This window comes from Arvicola amphibius, chromosome 12, assembly GCF_903992535.2.
Source record: "Arvicola amphibius chromosome 12, mArvAmp1.2, whole genome shotgun sequence".
In the NCBI taxonomy this organism is placed as follows: domain Eukaryota; kingdom Metazoa; phylum Chordata; class Mammalia; order Rodentia; family Cricetidae; genus Arvicola; species Arvicola amphibius.
The window spans coordinates 29,335,246-29,350,717 of record NC_052058.2 but is presented as its reverse complement, the minus strand read 5'-3'; the positions used below and the strand labels follow the sequence as shown (position 1 = coordinate 29,350,717).

At 39.7% G+C, this 15,472-nt stretch overlaps 1 protein-coding gene across 1 annotated transcript; it reads left to right on the top strand.

The window, feature by feature from the left end:
• Positions 1 to 355: 355 nt before the first annotated feature.
• Arf4 (ADP ribosylation factor 4) lies at positions 356 to 15,189 on the top strand. The gene is made up of 6 exons (XM_038349416.1): positions 356 to 704; positions 6,329 to 6,409; positions 6,578 to 6,687; positions 11,281 to 11,352; positions 11,931 to 12,056; positions 14,230 to 15,189. Exons 1-6 carry the CDS (start codon positions 638 to 640, stop codon positions 14,314 to 14,316), a joined length of 543 nt encoding a protein of 180 aa, XP_038205344.1. The 5' UTR covers positions 356 to 637; the 3' UTR covers positions 14,317 to 15,189.
• Positions 15,190 to 15,472: the final 283 nt, after the last annotated feature.

Genomic DNA, 15,472 nt, shown 5'->3' with positions numbered 1-15,472 from the left:
GGCATTAGAGGGAGTGGGGTAACTACCAAAGCTCCCCGGAAGGAGGAAGTCACCCAAAGGCCAAGAACGTCACTGCTTAGCCCACAATGCACATGTCGCCTTCCTGGAACCTCGGACTACAACTCACCCATCCGGGCGGAAGCCGTCCACTTGGAACCCCATTGGACGTGATGAAACCAGGACTCCGGGGAGCCCGCCCGTCCTTCCGTCCACCCGTGCCAGACGTCCTCGCCCGGCTCCGCCTCCGCCAGGGCGCACGTCGGCGACGCCGGCTCGACGCCGGCTCGGGATCCGTGTGCGCAGGCGCGGTGGGCCGGGCGGCGTCCGCAGCGCGGGGGGTGGGGCGGCGGTGACGCGATTCTGTCCGCGTTGGAGCGGGCGGGCCGCCGCCAGAGTCTCCGCGGCCGCCGTGTGACGTGGCACAGCCGAACACTTAACGCCGCGCCAGAGCCGCCGCACCAGTCGCCGAGCAGCTCCGGGTCCCGCTGCGTCGCGTCCCCGCGGCTCTGCCGACCCGCCGCCAGCGAGCCTGCTCTTCTGCCTTCCTCCGCCGCCCGGTTGATCGGGAGCCGGGACCGAGAAGGCCCGAGGACGCATTGGACCTCCTTTCTTGACCGTCGCTCGTGCCACCGCCGCTATGGGCCTCACCATCTCCTCTCTCTTCTCTCGCCTCTTCGGCAAGAAGCAGATGCGCATTTTGATGGGTGAGTGTGCAGCCGGGAACCGGGGAAGGCCAGGCGTTTGCGCCGTGGCCTCCAGCCCAGCCTTCCCCGGCCGGGGTGGGGGAGGGCGGCCAAGAAGAATCCTTCGGGGGAACAATGGGGGCGAGGGGCTAGCGGTGTCTCCCACAGACGCTGAGCCAGATTTTCTCGCTCTCGGCTTTGCACGCTCGCCTCTCTCTCTGTGTCTCTGTCTTTCTGTGTCTCTGTGTCTCTCTCTTTCTTCCTGATCTAATTGAGAGCCTGGGAAGACGGAGCGGGGATCCAGGGTTAGTTCATCCCGGCGAGGCCCTTTCTAAGGGTGCAATCTTCCGCCCCACGTTTGTGGCTGTGGGCAGCGGTCGAGAGTGTGAGCCTGGGCGACTCCAGCCGTCTCCCCCCCCCCACCCCCCTTTCCTGGTCGTGTACGCCCTCTGCACACACCATTGGTATGTGAGCCCAGCCTGGAGCAGCCCTGGGGCAGGAAGTGACCAGGCCCACTGTGGCGAAGGAGCACCCAAGACTTGAGGAAAAAGTCCGGAGTCCTCTGAGCTCATGTCACTAAACTTTGCCTTGCTCTCCACTCGGCTTTATTTTCTCATGCTTATGAAGCTTATTCTGTGAAAATAGGATTTATTCGTTCTAAACCTAAAAGACTAAACCTATTTGGTTTACTATCTTTCAAACTAATTTTAATCCATCTGGCCTGGATAATAATAAAATGACAAAGTCAGTTATTAGAAATGAAAAAGTTATTTATCCAGATAATTCTAAAGCACCTGAACTGAATAAGACTCTTGAGTTCGGGGTAATGTATTAAAATCGTTTGTTTAAACTGCTTCCCAGTGGCAGGTTTTATTGCCCACTGAGGCCATTCACTAGAGTGAGGGATTAGTTCTGTCCCTACTACAGCAGCCTGCCTCACAGCTGAGTTTCAAGGAGCTGAATAGTATCTTTTGACACTTGTCGAGTGTGAAGAGAAAAGGATCATTTCGAGCACGCACTACTACGGAGTGCTTCAGTTTCTGTGATGCATCGTATGGGGGTACAAGCTGGTTATTGTGCCTCTCTCGTTTGTTCAGCGTCTTTACAGCCGTAAAAACAATTGTTCGTGACTCATTCACAAAGCTAAGTGAAAATGTTTTCTTTCACAGTTACTCAGATCTCCTTTATGAAGAGGACAGTTATTTTTAGGAGGGCCGGTGTGTTATTTAAGCCTTAAATGCTTGGAAATTGGCCGTATGAAAAAGGATCTGAAATCAAAGGGAGGACTTGAGACTGAGATAAATGATTTTCTTCGAGGCTAGCCAGTAGAAGAGTGTGTAACTAAAGAATTTATTATAAATGAGTTGTTTTTCCTTTGTTATAGTCTTGTGATGGCCTAAGGGATAGGGAGAAGGGAGATAGGCGCTTTATGAGCTTTACTGTGTCTGAGAAATTCTCCATCCATCCCAAGTAGTGATTGGCAGGAAGGGCCCGAATCACGGGTGGGATTCCTCTTCGTGTTAGGGGTGTGATCGCTCAGGTTTGCTCCGCTTTTGCTGCTTTTTTTTTTTTATGATAAGGGTCTCTCTCTCTCCATAGCTCTAGCTGTCCTGGAGCTCACTCTGTAGACCAGGCAGGCCTTGAACTCACAGAGATCCACCTGCCTCTGCCTGAGTGCTGGGAGTAAAGGTGGTGTCACCACACCTGAAGTTTTCCTTGTTTAACAGCACTGGTTCAGAAAACTAACTTTTATGATAACTCATCCAAGAAAGTGTCAGGGTTATCTGCATGAAGAGCACAGTGGTTAGGAAGTCTGGTCATTCCTAAGAGTTTTGGGGGTTTTGTTATTGTGTTTTTCTTTGTGGTTTTATGAGTGACCTTATAATGAATAATCACATTTATGGTATTTTCCCTATTCAAGCATTGGGAACATTAGTGAGTGGATGGTTGTATGTACACGTGTGCACATGTATTACGTATTTGCTTTGTGGTGCGGTTTTGAGAACTGGAACTCAAGACCTTGTGTATGAACTCTGCCCTCTCCTTATCCCTGAATGTATTTTTGTTTTGTTTATTTCTCTCTTTCATTAATGGGCTCCTATTTCCTTTTTCTTCTTCGTTTTCTTTTTTTGGTTTTTCGAGACAGGGTTTCTCTATAGCTTGGGAGCCTGTCCTAGAACTCACTCTGTAGATGAGACTGTCCTCGAACTCACCAAGATCGCCTGCCTCTGCCTCCTCAGTGCTGAGATTAAAGGTGTGTACAACCACTGCCCAGCTTGTTCTTTCTTTATCAAGCTTATATATGCCTCCTTGAGTCAACAGCTTCCATAGTCTGTTTATTCTTTTGGAGCAGGGATTAAAATCAGGGTCTCTTGAGTTTTGAGCATATACACAAGCACTGAGCTACTCTGAAGTCCTAGAATACTGTTTAAAAGCATATTAAGAGACAGTGGTAGTTAGTCAATGTGTCTGGTTTGCCCAACTTCTGTGGAGATGAAAACTTAATTTCCATACTAGCTGTTCTCCCAAAATTAATTTGAGAAGATTTTTGAAGATACATCTCATAGTTAACCATAATTAAATAAAGCTAAGCCTGGGTTAGTGTGAGGTCGTGTGCCTGTAACCCTAGCACCAAGGAGGCCAGTGTTTCAAACACTAACAAATAGCCAATACAATACATTGAATTTAAAATCTTCTAGACTATTGATCAACAGAAATGATGTATAAGTTATTTATAAGGGAAATTTATTCATTTGAATAAAAAAATTAAATTCAAGGATGACTAATTTCTACCTTAGATTACTCAGGAAGCCAGAGTTAGAAAGCAGTCGCTCTGAATTGTATTTTAGAGGTCTATGATAAGGTGTGTTTTTGGTAAATTAATACTTAAATTTAATTCTGAAATTACTAATGAATTTGTAGAGGAGTTACTAATTTTAACCTATTTTCTTTGAACTTGGGAAAAGGGCTTCTGAGAATGTAGTGTCTTAATAAGTGAGACTTTAAGGTAGAGTGATATTTCATGTTTTTTTTTCCTCAAAAACATTTTATAAATTTTCTTATTAGTTAATTCTTGGTTCTGATTCTTTTTTTAAAGTTTTTTTGTGAAACTTAGATATGAAAAAAGGTGATCATCACCTATAATTCAACCATTTGACTATTATTACTTATTTTGAACTGGAGTTCCAGGTGGTTGTATACTGCCCAGTGTGAGTGCTGGGGATTGAACTTGGGTCCACTAGAAGAACAGCAAATGCATACAACTGAGCCATCTTTCCAACTCCTACTTGTCACGCTTATTCTCCACATTTAGAAGGTTTTATTCCTCTTAAATTATTTTGTTTTCTTTTCAATTAATGTATTACAAGCATTTTCTTATGCCATTATTTGCAAACATAATTACTAGCCTTTGATAATTTGTTACTAATTAGCTCATTCATAAAAGGGAAAAATACTCCTCAATTTTGTTGGGTAGAAGCAAAATCCAAACATTTTAGCAAAATCTAAATTTATTTTTTCTGTAACTGGTAGTTTCAGTTTAAATGGTCAAAGCTCTGAAGAGCTAGATAAAATATTACCATATGGTGGTCTGAAGAAAACCTTAAGGTATGATCACAGTATATAAATATGATTTGAGAGCTTGAGCTTCGAATTAGCTATCGTAGGTTGGTGGGTGTTTTGTGACACAAGGTCACATATAACCTAGGCTGGGTTTGAATTCCTGTTTTTTTTCTGTCCCATTTCCCATATTCTGGCATTACACCACTGACCAGCTGTTTAGTTTTTCTGATTTTTGTAAGTAGAGGTATATGTTCATAAATCATAAGCTACTCTGAATCTTCAAGATGTCCCAGCAGATAAAGGCACTTGCTGCCAAGTCTGACCACTGGAATTCAATCCCTGGGAGTGGAATGGTGGCGGGATAGAAGTGACTCCTGCAAGCTGTTCTGACCTCCACAGGCACTGGGCATTCATGTACACGCACATACACATAGAAACTCATACACAAAATAATTAAATAAACTGTAAAAAAAAGTGCCACCCTAAAGTATAATTTTTATGTTTATAAAGTTGTATAACAGTTACCATCATCAAATTCTAGAATATTTTCACGACTGTCTAAATTGAATCCTATAACTTTTTAAACATAATTTTTATTGATTCTTTGGGAATTTCACATTGTGCACCCCAATTCCACTCATTTCCCAGTCCCTCCATATCTGCCCCTCATACCTGTAGCATCCCCCCCAAAAGAAAATTTTAAAAATATTAATTTAAAACAAAGCAAAGCAAACAAAAACCACTTCCACTCTTCATCTTTCCCACCTCCCCATTCGTCTCGGTGGCATTGGAGTCCCATAACTATCCGTCGTTCCCAGTTTCCCTTCACCACCCATGGCAGCCACTAGTAGTCTTTGCTTCTGTAGGTTTCTTCTGTTCTGGACATTTCAGCTAATGGAATAATGATATATGGCTTTCTTCTGTTTGGCCTTTTCACTTACCATAGTTGTTTTCAACATTTGTGTAACATCTATTAGTATTCTATAATGTTTTGTGGCCAAATGATAATTCCATTGTTTAGAAACTCACAGTTTATCCATTTATCAGTTGATGGAAATTAGTTATTTTAGTTGTCATGAATGATGCCATTTAGTGTGTTTGTGAACAAGTTTGTCTGTAGACTCAAACTCAGAGACACAGCTGGCTCTGCCTTCCAAGTGTTGGGATTAAAAGCCCGACACCCCACCTGGCCCAAAGATCAATTCTGATGTTAATAAAATTTGATCACAGTCAAAGAGGTCTTACTCTTCACAGAAGAGTTGAAAGATCAAGTTGTCTTTTCGCAGAGGATGCCAATTCTAGAGCCTTATATTTGCTATATGCGAGGGCTCTACGGCTGAGTTCCCATCTTCCGATTTGTTCATCTTGTTGATACACTATTTCACATTTGAAAACCAAATACTTTATGTAACAGTTAGCCTTTCTTGGGTCTATAAGTGAGGGCAGACTAGTCACTGGCATGGCTATATATGTTCCCTCTTAGCATTAAGAACTTTTTAAAAGAAAGATTTCACTTTTAATTTTTAATTGTGTGTATATGTGTGTCAGAGTGTGGGTATGTGCACATTGAGTGTTGTGCCTGTGCAGGACAGAAGAGATCATTGGATCCCTTAGAGTGAAGGCACTTCGAAGACGAGATGATGGCTGCCAGGACCGAACCAACATTGCTCTAAACCACTAACCCATCTCTCCAGCATGAAGAACATTTATTCAAAATAGACTGTGTAAATATTAAGCAGCAGGTTAATTTTTGGTCTGGAGATGTGGCTTGGTTGGTGTGCTGTACTAGCTTCTCCATTTCTAACAGGCTCAGCTCAGCTGTAATCCTAGCACCAGTGTTCAAGGAGAGAGAAGCAGGAGTATCAAGAGTGGAAGGCCATCCTCAGCCATAGATAATGAGTTGAGGGCACTCTGGGATATATGAGAGACCCTGTCTCCAACAAAGGCACTCAGCTAGTTGCTGACACAGTACATTTTAACTCATTTGTGTATCAAAGAGTTAACTTTTACTTTGAAACTAAATTATTGTTGAATTGCTTATATATATTTGATTCAGATTTTAAATCTATAATATCTTCTTCTAGTTGGATTGGATGCTGCTGGCAAGACGACAATTCTGTATAAACTGAAATTAGGGGAGATAGTCACCACCATTCCTACCATTGGTAAGATTTATAGATAACTCTGTACAATGAAAATACAATTTTGTTTTTGTTAATCTCAAGAGATGATATTGGTAAGACTTAAAAAGCTATTCTAAGAGAATTTCACATTGCAGGGGTTTATTTCTTAGTACTTTATTATGAACAGTGGTCTTTTTTTTTTCCTTATAGGTTTTAATGTGGAAACAGTAGAGTATAAAAACATCTGTTTCACAGTATGGGATGTCGGTGGTCAAGATAAAATTAGGCCTCTCTGGAGGCATTACTTCCAGAATACCCAGGTGAGATATGCCATGTATTTGTAACTTTAATTTATAGATTTCATAGTCTGAATTTTATATTGAATGTTGACTTGTTTACATTCTTTAGTATGCACTTACTCGTGCCTTTGAAAGTTCAGGTGCATAGTGTGGAAGAGGTAAATGTAGCTGCTCCAATGAGATTTTAGACAGGAGTAAAGGAGTTCTCAAGAATGAATTACATATTTCATCAGTAGTTCTTTTGGTTCTTAATTTTGAGATTATGTTATATATCACAGTGGTAGAACTTGGTTTAACTCAGTCTGCTTTGCTAACTTATAAGACTTTTATATTATCATACAGGATATACTGGCATGAAAGAGACCTTAGTGATTATGTAGATAAGGAGTTGTCAAAATCTCTTAGTTTAGAGGGAGTTTTGAAAATCTCTAAAGTTGTTGTAAGTCAGAATCTTGAACACGCAAGGCCAGCAGGCTTAGTGTTCCACACTTTAGTGTGTGTGTGGCTCACCTGGCTATCTGTTAAAAGATACAGATTGATTTATTGGGACAAGCTTCTTAGATTTGATACTTCTAGTAAGTTCTCTTATGCTATTGATTTGGCTAGTTTGGGTTCTTATCAAAAGTTCTATTGTCATTTTTGAACTGTGGGGAGGCCTCTCTTGGATTGTGTATGCTTAACAGCTCCTTAGTGTCTGCTTACTAAATGCTAGTAGCCACTCTACCTTCCAAGTCAAGTTTTGACAACTACAAATGCTTGCAAAAACCAAAAAACCTCCCTAGGGACAAAATTATTTCCTGGTAAGAGCTGCTCTTCTAGTTCTCCTGTTGTTATGTTTCCTCTCCGCCTGCCCTCTGAGTGCTGAGATCGCAGACATGTACCGTGTGCTAGGGTTTCTACAAGTGAGGAAACTGAGACTTAGAAGTGACTTCAAGACATAGCAGTGGCACATACCTGTAACTGGGAACCAGGAAGACAAATCTAAATTCAGTCCAGTGTGCTCCTGCATAGCAAGTTCGAGGCCAGCTAAGGCTCCATAGGGAGAGCTTGTCTTTAAAAAGAAAAGATTGAGGGGTTCTTTTTTGTTTTTGTTAACCTGGTCTCAGTTCTCTTGTCTTTTCTACTATAATGAGGGGTTACACATCAGGTTTTGTTTTACTACCAGAGTTGAGAATTTCTTGAAGTGTAGTATATTTAATTCTTGAGATATTTAAGATTTTTAGTGTTGTGCTTATTCTCCATTGAGGTACATTGTTGCCTGGTAGCAGTAAGCACTCTTGTTGAGTGGCTAGAACAATCCTGTCTTAAGTAGTATATCTTATTAATAAGTGTATGAATATAAAAATAAATATGTGGCATAATTTCTTACTAAAACCAAGAACGTGTTAATTCACATGGCTTTGGATAGAAAACAGATTTTTGCAAAAGTATAAGCTTTAAAAAACTCCATTGTGGAAATAGAAGCTAACACAATAAACCATGTATCTGAAGTAAAATCAGACATGATGTAAATCTTATAAATTATAAATGATGTAAATATTATATTACCTTATAATAATAGACTTGTCCTTATATTTGTTTAGAATGTTTTGTAAGACATGTGAATCATGAATTTGGGATTAAATCTATCCTGGTCTCTTTGGATGCCTTTAGAATTAAAGGCCAGAGCATTCTTCATCCTAGATAGTTCTTCCCTTTCTAGAGAAAGCTCTTTTTAAGTACAGCTAAGCTAGCTCTTTTAGCTTGCATTTCTAGCATTCCTAATCAGTTCTAACTCCTAACACTTAAACTAATTGTTTATTGTGGTAAATTCCTCTCCCCTCATTAAATAATTCCATTTCTTTTGCTTTTCTAAATAATTTGGCTTTTTCAAAAAGGTTGATTTTTATTTTGTGTGTATGTGGTTCCCTCCCACAACGTGTGTGTGTGCATCACATACCACATACATGCCTAGTACCTACAGAGCCAGAAGAGGTTGTTAGATTCTTGGAACTAGAGCTAAGGATGGTTATGAGCTGCCATGTGGGTGATGGGAACTGAACCTGGATCCTTTATCAGAACAGAAGTGCTTATAACCACCTGACCGACCCCAGTTAGTTTGGCTTTTTAAGTAATCTTAGAACTGATAGACGTGCTTTCAGAAGCTTAACTCTTGCATATTGTTGATCCTGTGATGTTACAGGAAAGGACCAACTTTGAACTTATTCTTAAAATCTCTCTCTTACTTTGGAATAGATGACATTATTTACATTTAGAAAAAAATTAAAATGAAATGTTAAAAAAAATGAAATTGGGGCTGGAAATGGGCTCAACAATGCTTGTTGCTCTCACAAAAAAAAAAAAAAAAAAAAAAAAAAAAAAGACCTGGGCTTGATTTCCAGCACCCAAGTGGTGCCTCACAACTGTCTGAAGGGGGATCTGGTGCCCTCTTTTGTTTGTTTGTTTGTTTTTTGTTTTTCAAGACAGGGTTTCTCTGTAGTTTTGGAGCCTGTCCTCGAACTAGCTCTTGTAGACTAGGCTGAGACACAGAGAAACTCTGTCTTGAAAAACCAAGCATAAGTAAACAAATAAACGAAACTATTGACTGAGCAGCTTAACAAAGCAAAGGAGGCCATTTAAAGATAGCAAAAGGCTGGGGCAAATGGGAGGGCCTAGAGGGAGAAAAGGGAAGAGGAAAAACAATGTAATTATATTCTTAAAAAATAAAAATATATATAATTTAATTTAAAGAAAAATACATTATACAGTTCTCTTGTTACTAATGAAAATGCTTTTTCTTAATGATGGTTAGCTTTGGGGGCTGGAGAGATGGCTCTGGTTAAGAGCACTGGCTTCTCTTCCAGAGGTCTGCAACCACATGGTGGCTCACAACCATCTGTAATGAGATCTGGTGCCCTCTTCTGGCCTGCAAGCATACATGCAGTCAGAACACTGTATACATAATAAAAATAAAAATTTAAAAAAAAAAAAGATGAGTAGCTTTAAACTAACCAGGAAGTTATTCTTGTAATCATACACCTGGAAAGAACATGTTAATACCATCATGCAATTCTCAATTCTAATTTCTTTATTTAAAACAAAAAACTATCAAAGTGTGTCAATCTCTCCTTTTTACATTTTGTATGTGCCTTTTACTGCATGTGTAGATCCACATAGTTCATACATTTTTGACGATCCTTTATTATTTTCCTTTTGTCTTCACGACATAGCCTGTTTGTTTTGTTTATTTTTGAGACTGGGTCACACATAGCCCATGCCACGCTGGAAGTCAAAGTATAGCTGATGGTCCCTTGGGCCTTGTGCTCTCCTGCCTCTGCTTCCTGAGTGCTGGAGTCACAGTGGAGTGCAGTACCACACTCACTTTTATTCAGGGCTTCTTGCATGCCAGACAAGCATTCTACCCCCTAAGCTAGACCCCTAGACCTGGAACTCTTTTGTTACTGTATTTAAATATGATAGGGGAGAGAAAGGAGGTTACAGTTGTTTCTCTTAGCATTGAGAAAAGTACTCATTGGTTAATAATTTTGGAGTTTTGGGGTTTTATTTTCAGTTTTCAGTAGGTGAGCCTTGAACTTACTTTGTGTTGTTTATTTGGTTTTTATTCCAACAAGAAAGTTTGAGTTAGGGTTACTGTTGTGGAGCACCACGACTGCAGCAGCTTGGGGAGGAAAAGCTTGCAGAACCCATGACCACCAACCTAGAGATAGCACCAGCCACAATGGGGCTGGGTCCTTCCACATATTCAATAACTAATTAAAAAAATGCCTTAAAGGCTTGCCTATAGTCAGCTCTTATGGCGGCATTTTCTCTACTTAGGTTCCTCCTTACAGATGACCAGCTTGCATCGAGCTGACATAAAACTAGCCATAACGGAAACCTTTTTCTTTTTAATTTTAAAGTCACATTTTATTTTCTGGTGTGTGTGTCAGTGGGGAGAGTGCATGGGGGAAGGAGGTGTGCCACTTACTTGTCCTGTGGGAATAAGTCTCTTTCACCCTGTGGGTTCTGGGGGCCAAACTCAGGTCATTATGTGCTTTTACCTGCTGAGGTGTGTTGCTAGCCCCTGTGTTAGAGACTTTTAAAAACTATTTTTTTAAAAAAACTTTATAAGATTTATTTATTATGTATACAGTGCTCTGCAGAAGAGAACACCAGATCTCATCACAGATGGTTGTGAGCCACCATGTGGTTGCTGGTATTGAATTCAGAACCTCTGGAAGAGCAGCCCATGCTCTTAACCTCTGAGCCATCTCTTCAGCCGTAAAAACAATTTTTAAGCACTCAGTCTTAGTTAGGTCACTACGTGTGATAAAGCATGGTCAGAGCATCAGAACCACCTGCCCGGGGACAGCACCACCCGTCATGGGCTGGGCACGCTCACATCAGTAAGTAATTAAGAAAATGCCCCACAGCTGGATCTTACGGGGGTATTTATTTTCTCACTTGAGGTTCCCCGTATTAGATGATCTAGCTTGTTGATGTAAACCTAGTCAGGACGCAGAACTTACTTTCTACCACACGTCAAACTCTCCGTGGTGTCTTGCTAGTGTATTTAATATTTAATGTGGCCCCTAAGTTTAACTGTTATAATTTATTGAAAAAATTTTTCCCTAGGGTCTTATTTTTGTGGTAGATAGCAATGATCGTGAAAGAATTCAAGAAGGAGCAGCTGTGCTGCAGAAAATGGTAAGTATGTATTTTAAGTTGATCATTTCCAAGATTTATTATGGGGGTACTGTCAGTGATTACATACTTAGAGGTAAAAATAAGCTTGGGAAACTTACGTTATTTCCAAGTTCTTAAGAGTGCACAAAAAAGCCTTCTAAGGGCTATTGATTTCTTTATGTAATTCGCAGTTCTCAACCTGTGTGGGTCGAGACCCCCTTTTTGAGGGTCAAATGATCCTTTCGCAGGGGTCACCTAAGACCATCGGGACACACAGATATTTATATTACGATTCATAACAATAACAAAATTACAATTACAAAGTAGCAATGAAAATAATTTTATAGTTGTGAATCACAACATGGGAATTGTATTAAAGGGTCACAACACGAGGAAAGTTGAGAACCACCGTCTTAAAGGCCAATCATTATTTGCTCAAAGTGAGGGATATGAGATTTATAAGAGTGCTTGGAATTTACATAGAGAAATTTAATTGATGTTTAATAGCTTGTTTAATGTTGAATAAAATGTATATTTAGGAAGACTTGTGAGTCGTCAGTTTGACTTTAGAATCAGCTAACAGTTGAACTTTACCCCAGCTTCTGGAAGATGAACTGCAGGACGCAGTGCTGCTGCTGTTTGCAAACAAACAGGATTTGCCAAACGCTATGGCCATCAGTGAGATGACGGATAAGTTAGGTCTCCAGTCTCTCCGCAACAGAACAGTAAGTACCTCCTCGCTGGTAAATTAGGGTAGTTAGACTAATACTCAGCTGCTGACTAGTATTTTATTGTGTTACTATTTGGAGATAGGGTCTAACTGTGGTCCTGGCTGGCCTGGAACTTACTCTGTAGATCAGGCCTCAAACGCACATATGCCTCTGCATATGCCACCATGCCTGCCCAGTTTAAATGTGTAGTAATCATTTCCTTTAGACAGACAGGACATTTATAAGAATATGGTAATATATTTTATATATCTTCTGTATTGATACATTATCAATACTAAGAGTTGAATATGTAGAGATTACAGACATTCTTAGTTTGTGCCATTTAAGTAGCTCTCCACCTTTTTTTTTTTTTTTAATGCCTTTATTTTTACAATTTTTTGTGTTTTGGGTTGAGTGACTCTTTCACGTGGTAGGATCGTTACCCTACCGCTGAGCAGCATCTGTAGTTGAGTAGTCGATGCTGGCCTTGCCATTCTGTTTTTCTTTCCCAAGAGCTATGATTAGAGGCATGTGCAGTTTAACAAGCCTTATGTTTTGTGCTGTTTATAGCAGCTATATTTTAAATCATATCATTTAATGTCTTTGTCTTTGGTTAAACTTGAAATCGTTATGGAGGAACCTCTGCTGACACCTTTTTCTAATACAAAATTACGAGAAATACTTTGCCTCCTATCAGGTAGTGATTTGATATTGGCAAAGTCCGATGTACACATGGAAACTATCACAGACATGAGACCATGTTCTCAAAAGAGAAAGATAACTGTCAGAACCCCAGTGTCCCGCACTTAGCAGCAGCTTTACACTCTGTTAACAAGGCAGATACTGTTTACTCTGTAGACTGTTGTGATGTCCCATTTGAATTAAAAAATATACACTGTAAAAGACTTTTTTTGAACTGTGGAAATAGGAATTTATGTCCTTTTCCTCCCTTCTGGGTTGCTAGGGTATTTGATAGTCAGATGATTGGCAACATGGTAAACCTACAGTAGTGACTTTGCAACATTAAAATAAGTTTTTTTTCTTCTAAGGTGAAATAAGACTAGTCAGTTAAAAATGAATAAATTATCTGTTTAATGAGAGTTAGTTTCTGGGTGTCTCAAGTTTTCTGGGGGTTTTGTTTTTGGTTTTTTGAGACATATCTTTTATTATTTAGATTTTATCGTGTTTCATAGAAGCAACTAAGAATCTTTACTGTTTAAAAAGTGAAACTTTTTGGAATATGTAAGATCAAAGATGCTAAAATTACTTTTTATAAAGAAGTAAAATTATATGAAAAGTTTTAGTTCTTAGAATACCAGCAAATATCTTTCAGAAATTTACCCCTTTTAGACTGGGGGTGTGGCTTAATGGCCGAGGACTTGCCTAGCAGCACATGTGAGGGCCTGGGCATGAGAATTACACAAAGCACAGCTCCTAGTATGGATACAATGAAAGGGTCTTTTTTCTCTTTTCTTTTCTTTTTTTTTTTTTTTTTTGGTTTTTCGAGACAGGCAGTTTCTGTAGTTTCTAGAGCCTGTCCTGTGTCCTGGAACTAGCTCTTGTAGACCAGGCTGGCCTCGAACTCAGAGATCCGCCTGCCTCTGCCTCCCGAGTGCTGGGATTAAAGGCGTGCGCCACCACCGCCCGGCGTGTTTTTTTTTTTTTTTTTTTTTTTTTTTTTTGGTTTTTCGAGACAGGGTTTCTCTGTAGCTTTGGAGCCTGTCCTGGAACTAGCTCTTGTAGACCAGGCTGGTCTCGAACTCACAGAGATCCGCCTGCCTCTGCCTCCCCAATGAAAGGGTCTTAAGGACCAGGTAGGTCATGTGTTAGAGATGCTCCCGTTACTCTGCAGAGTATGTGAGGGAAAGCTAAACTAATAAAGCCATTGAATAACAGATGTAGTCTTAAATGGATAGAGTGAAGAAATTCCTAAAGAATACTTTTGAGTGACCTTTGTAGTTACTGAAAGCATTAAATTCATGTTCGTGGGATGCAAGTAGATTACTTAGTGTTTAGATTAGATTCTTAATGTTTATTACTGTGATTTAATCATTTCCATTTTTATGCTTATAATGTCTTAGTAGTGCCCTTGGCCATTTATGGGAAGGGAGGGACTTAATATTTTCTATTTAAAAATGAAAGTAGGTATTATCTTGCTAATAAGTATTTTCTTGTCCTTTCTTCACAGTGGTATGTTCAAGCCACTTGTGCTACACAAGGAACTGGTCTGTATGAGGGACTCGATTGGCTGTCAAATGAACTTTCAAAACGTTAAATGAACCTGGATATCCAACCAAGGACATGTTTGATAGAATTGGTCTAGACTTGTTACAACAAAATTAGTTTGCATCTTGGTTATTAAAGAATATCTGAGACAGGTTTGGGCAGAATATTACAGCATTTAAAGCTTATTTTGTTGCCAATTATTGTTTACCAAGCACAATGTTGCTATTTAGCAATATGCTTGGGTGTAAGAGAAATTCTCCTTGGGGGAAAAAAAAGTATCCACTATTATACTTCATTGAAGCCTAAATCCCTGGACATACAGCTATTGTGACACCTTTAAACAAATCTGTTTTGAGTGTTTTTTGAGCCCACACCAATAATGTTATAAAGTTATTCCCTTGGTACTTTACTGACACCTTGATCATTCCTAGGACAGTCTGCTGATGTAACAATGTAGCATTCCATTTGTATTTATTTCTGCCCCTTGCCAAAAAAAAAGATTTTTCTAATACTGCTTGTACCAGCCAGGGAAGTGCTCCAAAACATTATTGAGTTTTCTTGGACTGAGGATGCCCCACCACCAGCAGCCATTATTGACTCCTGGCTTCCATCAGCCAAACTTACCTCGTTAATGTGGTCTGCATTTGATAACTAATTCTGTGCTGGTTGCAAAGAGTTCATATTGAGATAACTTTTAATACTCAGCAGTTGTCTTCCTTTATATTGTTACCTTTTTTATGTTGCATGTTGCTTTTGGAATCAACCTGACTCTTTGCCCAGTATATGATAGTTCTGCTGATATTTTACTGTTTATTGATGAACCTATCTTCATAAGGAATTTTTTGAAAACTCATCAAATTCAGTGAATAAGTTTTCTTCATAACCCATTTGAAATTATTCCTAATAAAATGATAAAAAAATATGATTGTGTGTTCTTTTCAGTCTTTGGAATATTTGACACTGATTTCCTTACAAGACAAAGTTGATTTTCATGTTTTACATGATATGGTCAATAATATAAGTCCCGGGGAGTTTACTAATGGTTTAAGTTGGCAGTAAATTTAACCATGGTTTATTAAGTGCATCAAAGTATTGTACTACTTTTTTATAGTAGAATATAATTTAAGGCTGTAAAGTTCAAACAACAGATCAATAGTAAAAAGTGGTCCTAATTTGAACTCCAGAAATAGGGTATGAAGCTCAGT

Bases quoted from the DNA above. Each gene is read 5' to 3' on its own strand.
- Arf4 (XM_038349416.1), top strand. From the start codon at position 638: ATGGGCCTCACCATCTCCTCTCTCTTCTCTCGCCTCTTCGGCAAGAAG. The intron at 6,410-6,577 runs GTAAGATTTATA...TTTTCCTTATAG, and splicing joins CACCACCATTCCTACCATTG to GTTTTAATGTGGAAACAGTA. The intron at 11,353-11,930 runs GTAAGTATGTAT...ACTTTACCCCAG, and splicing joins CAGCTGTGCTGCAGAAAATG to CTTCTGGAAGATGAACTGCA.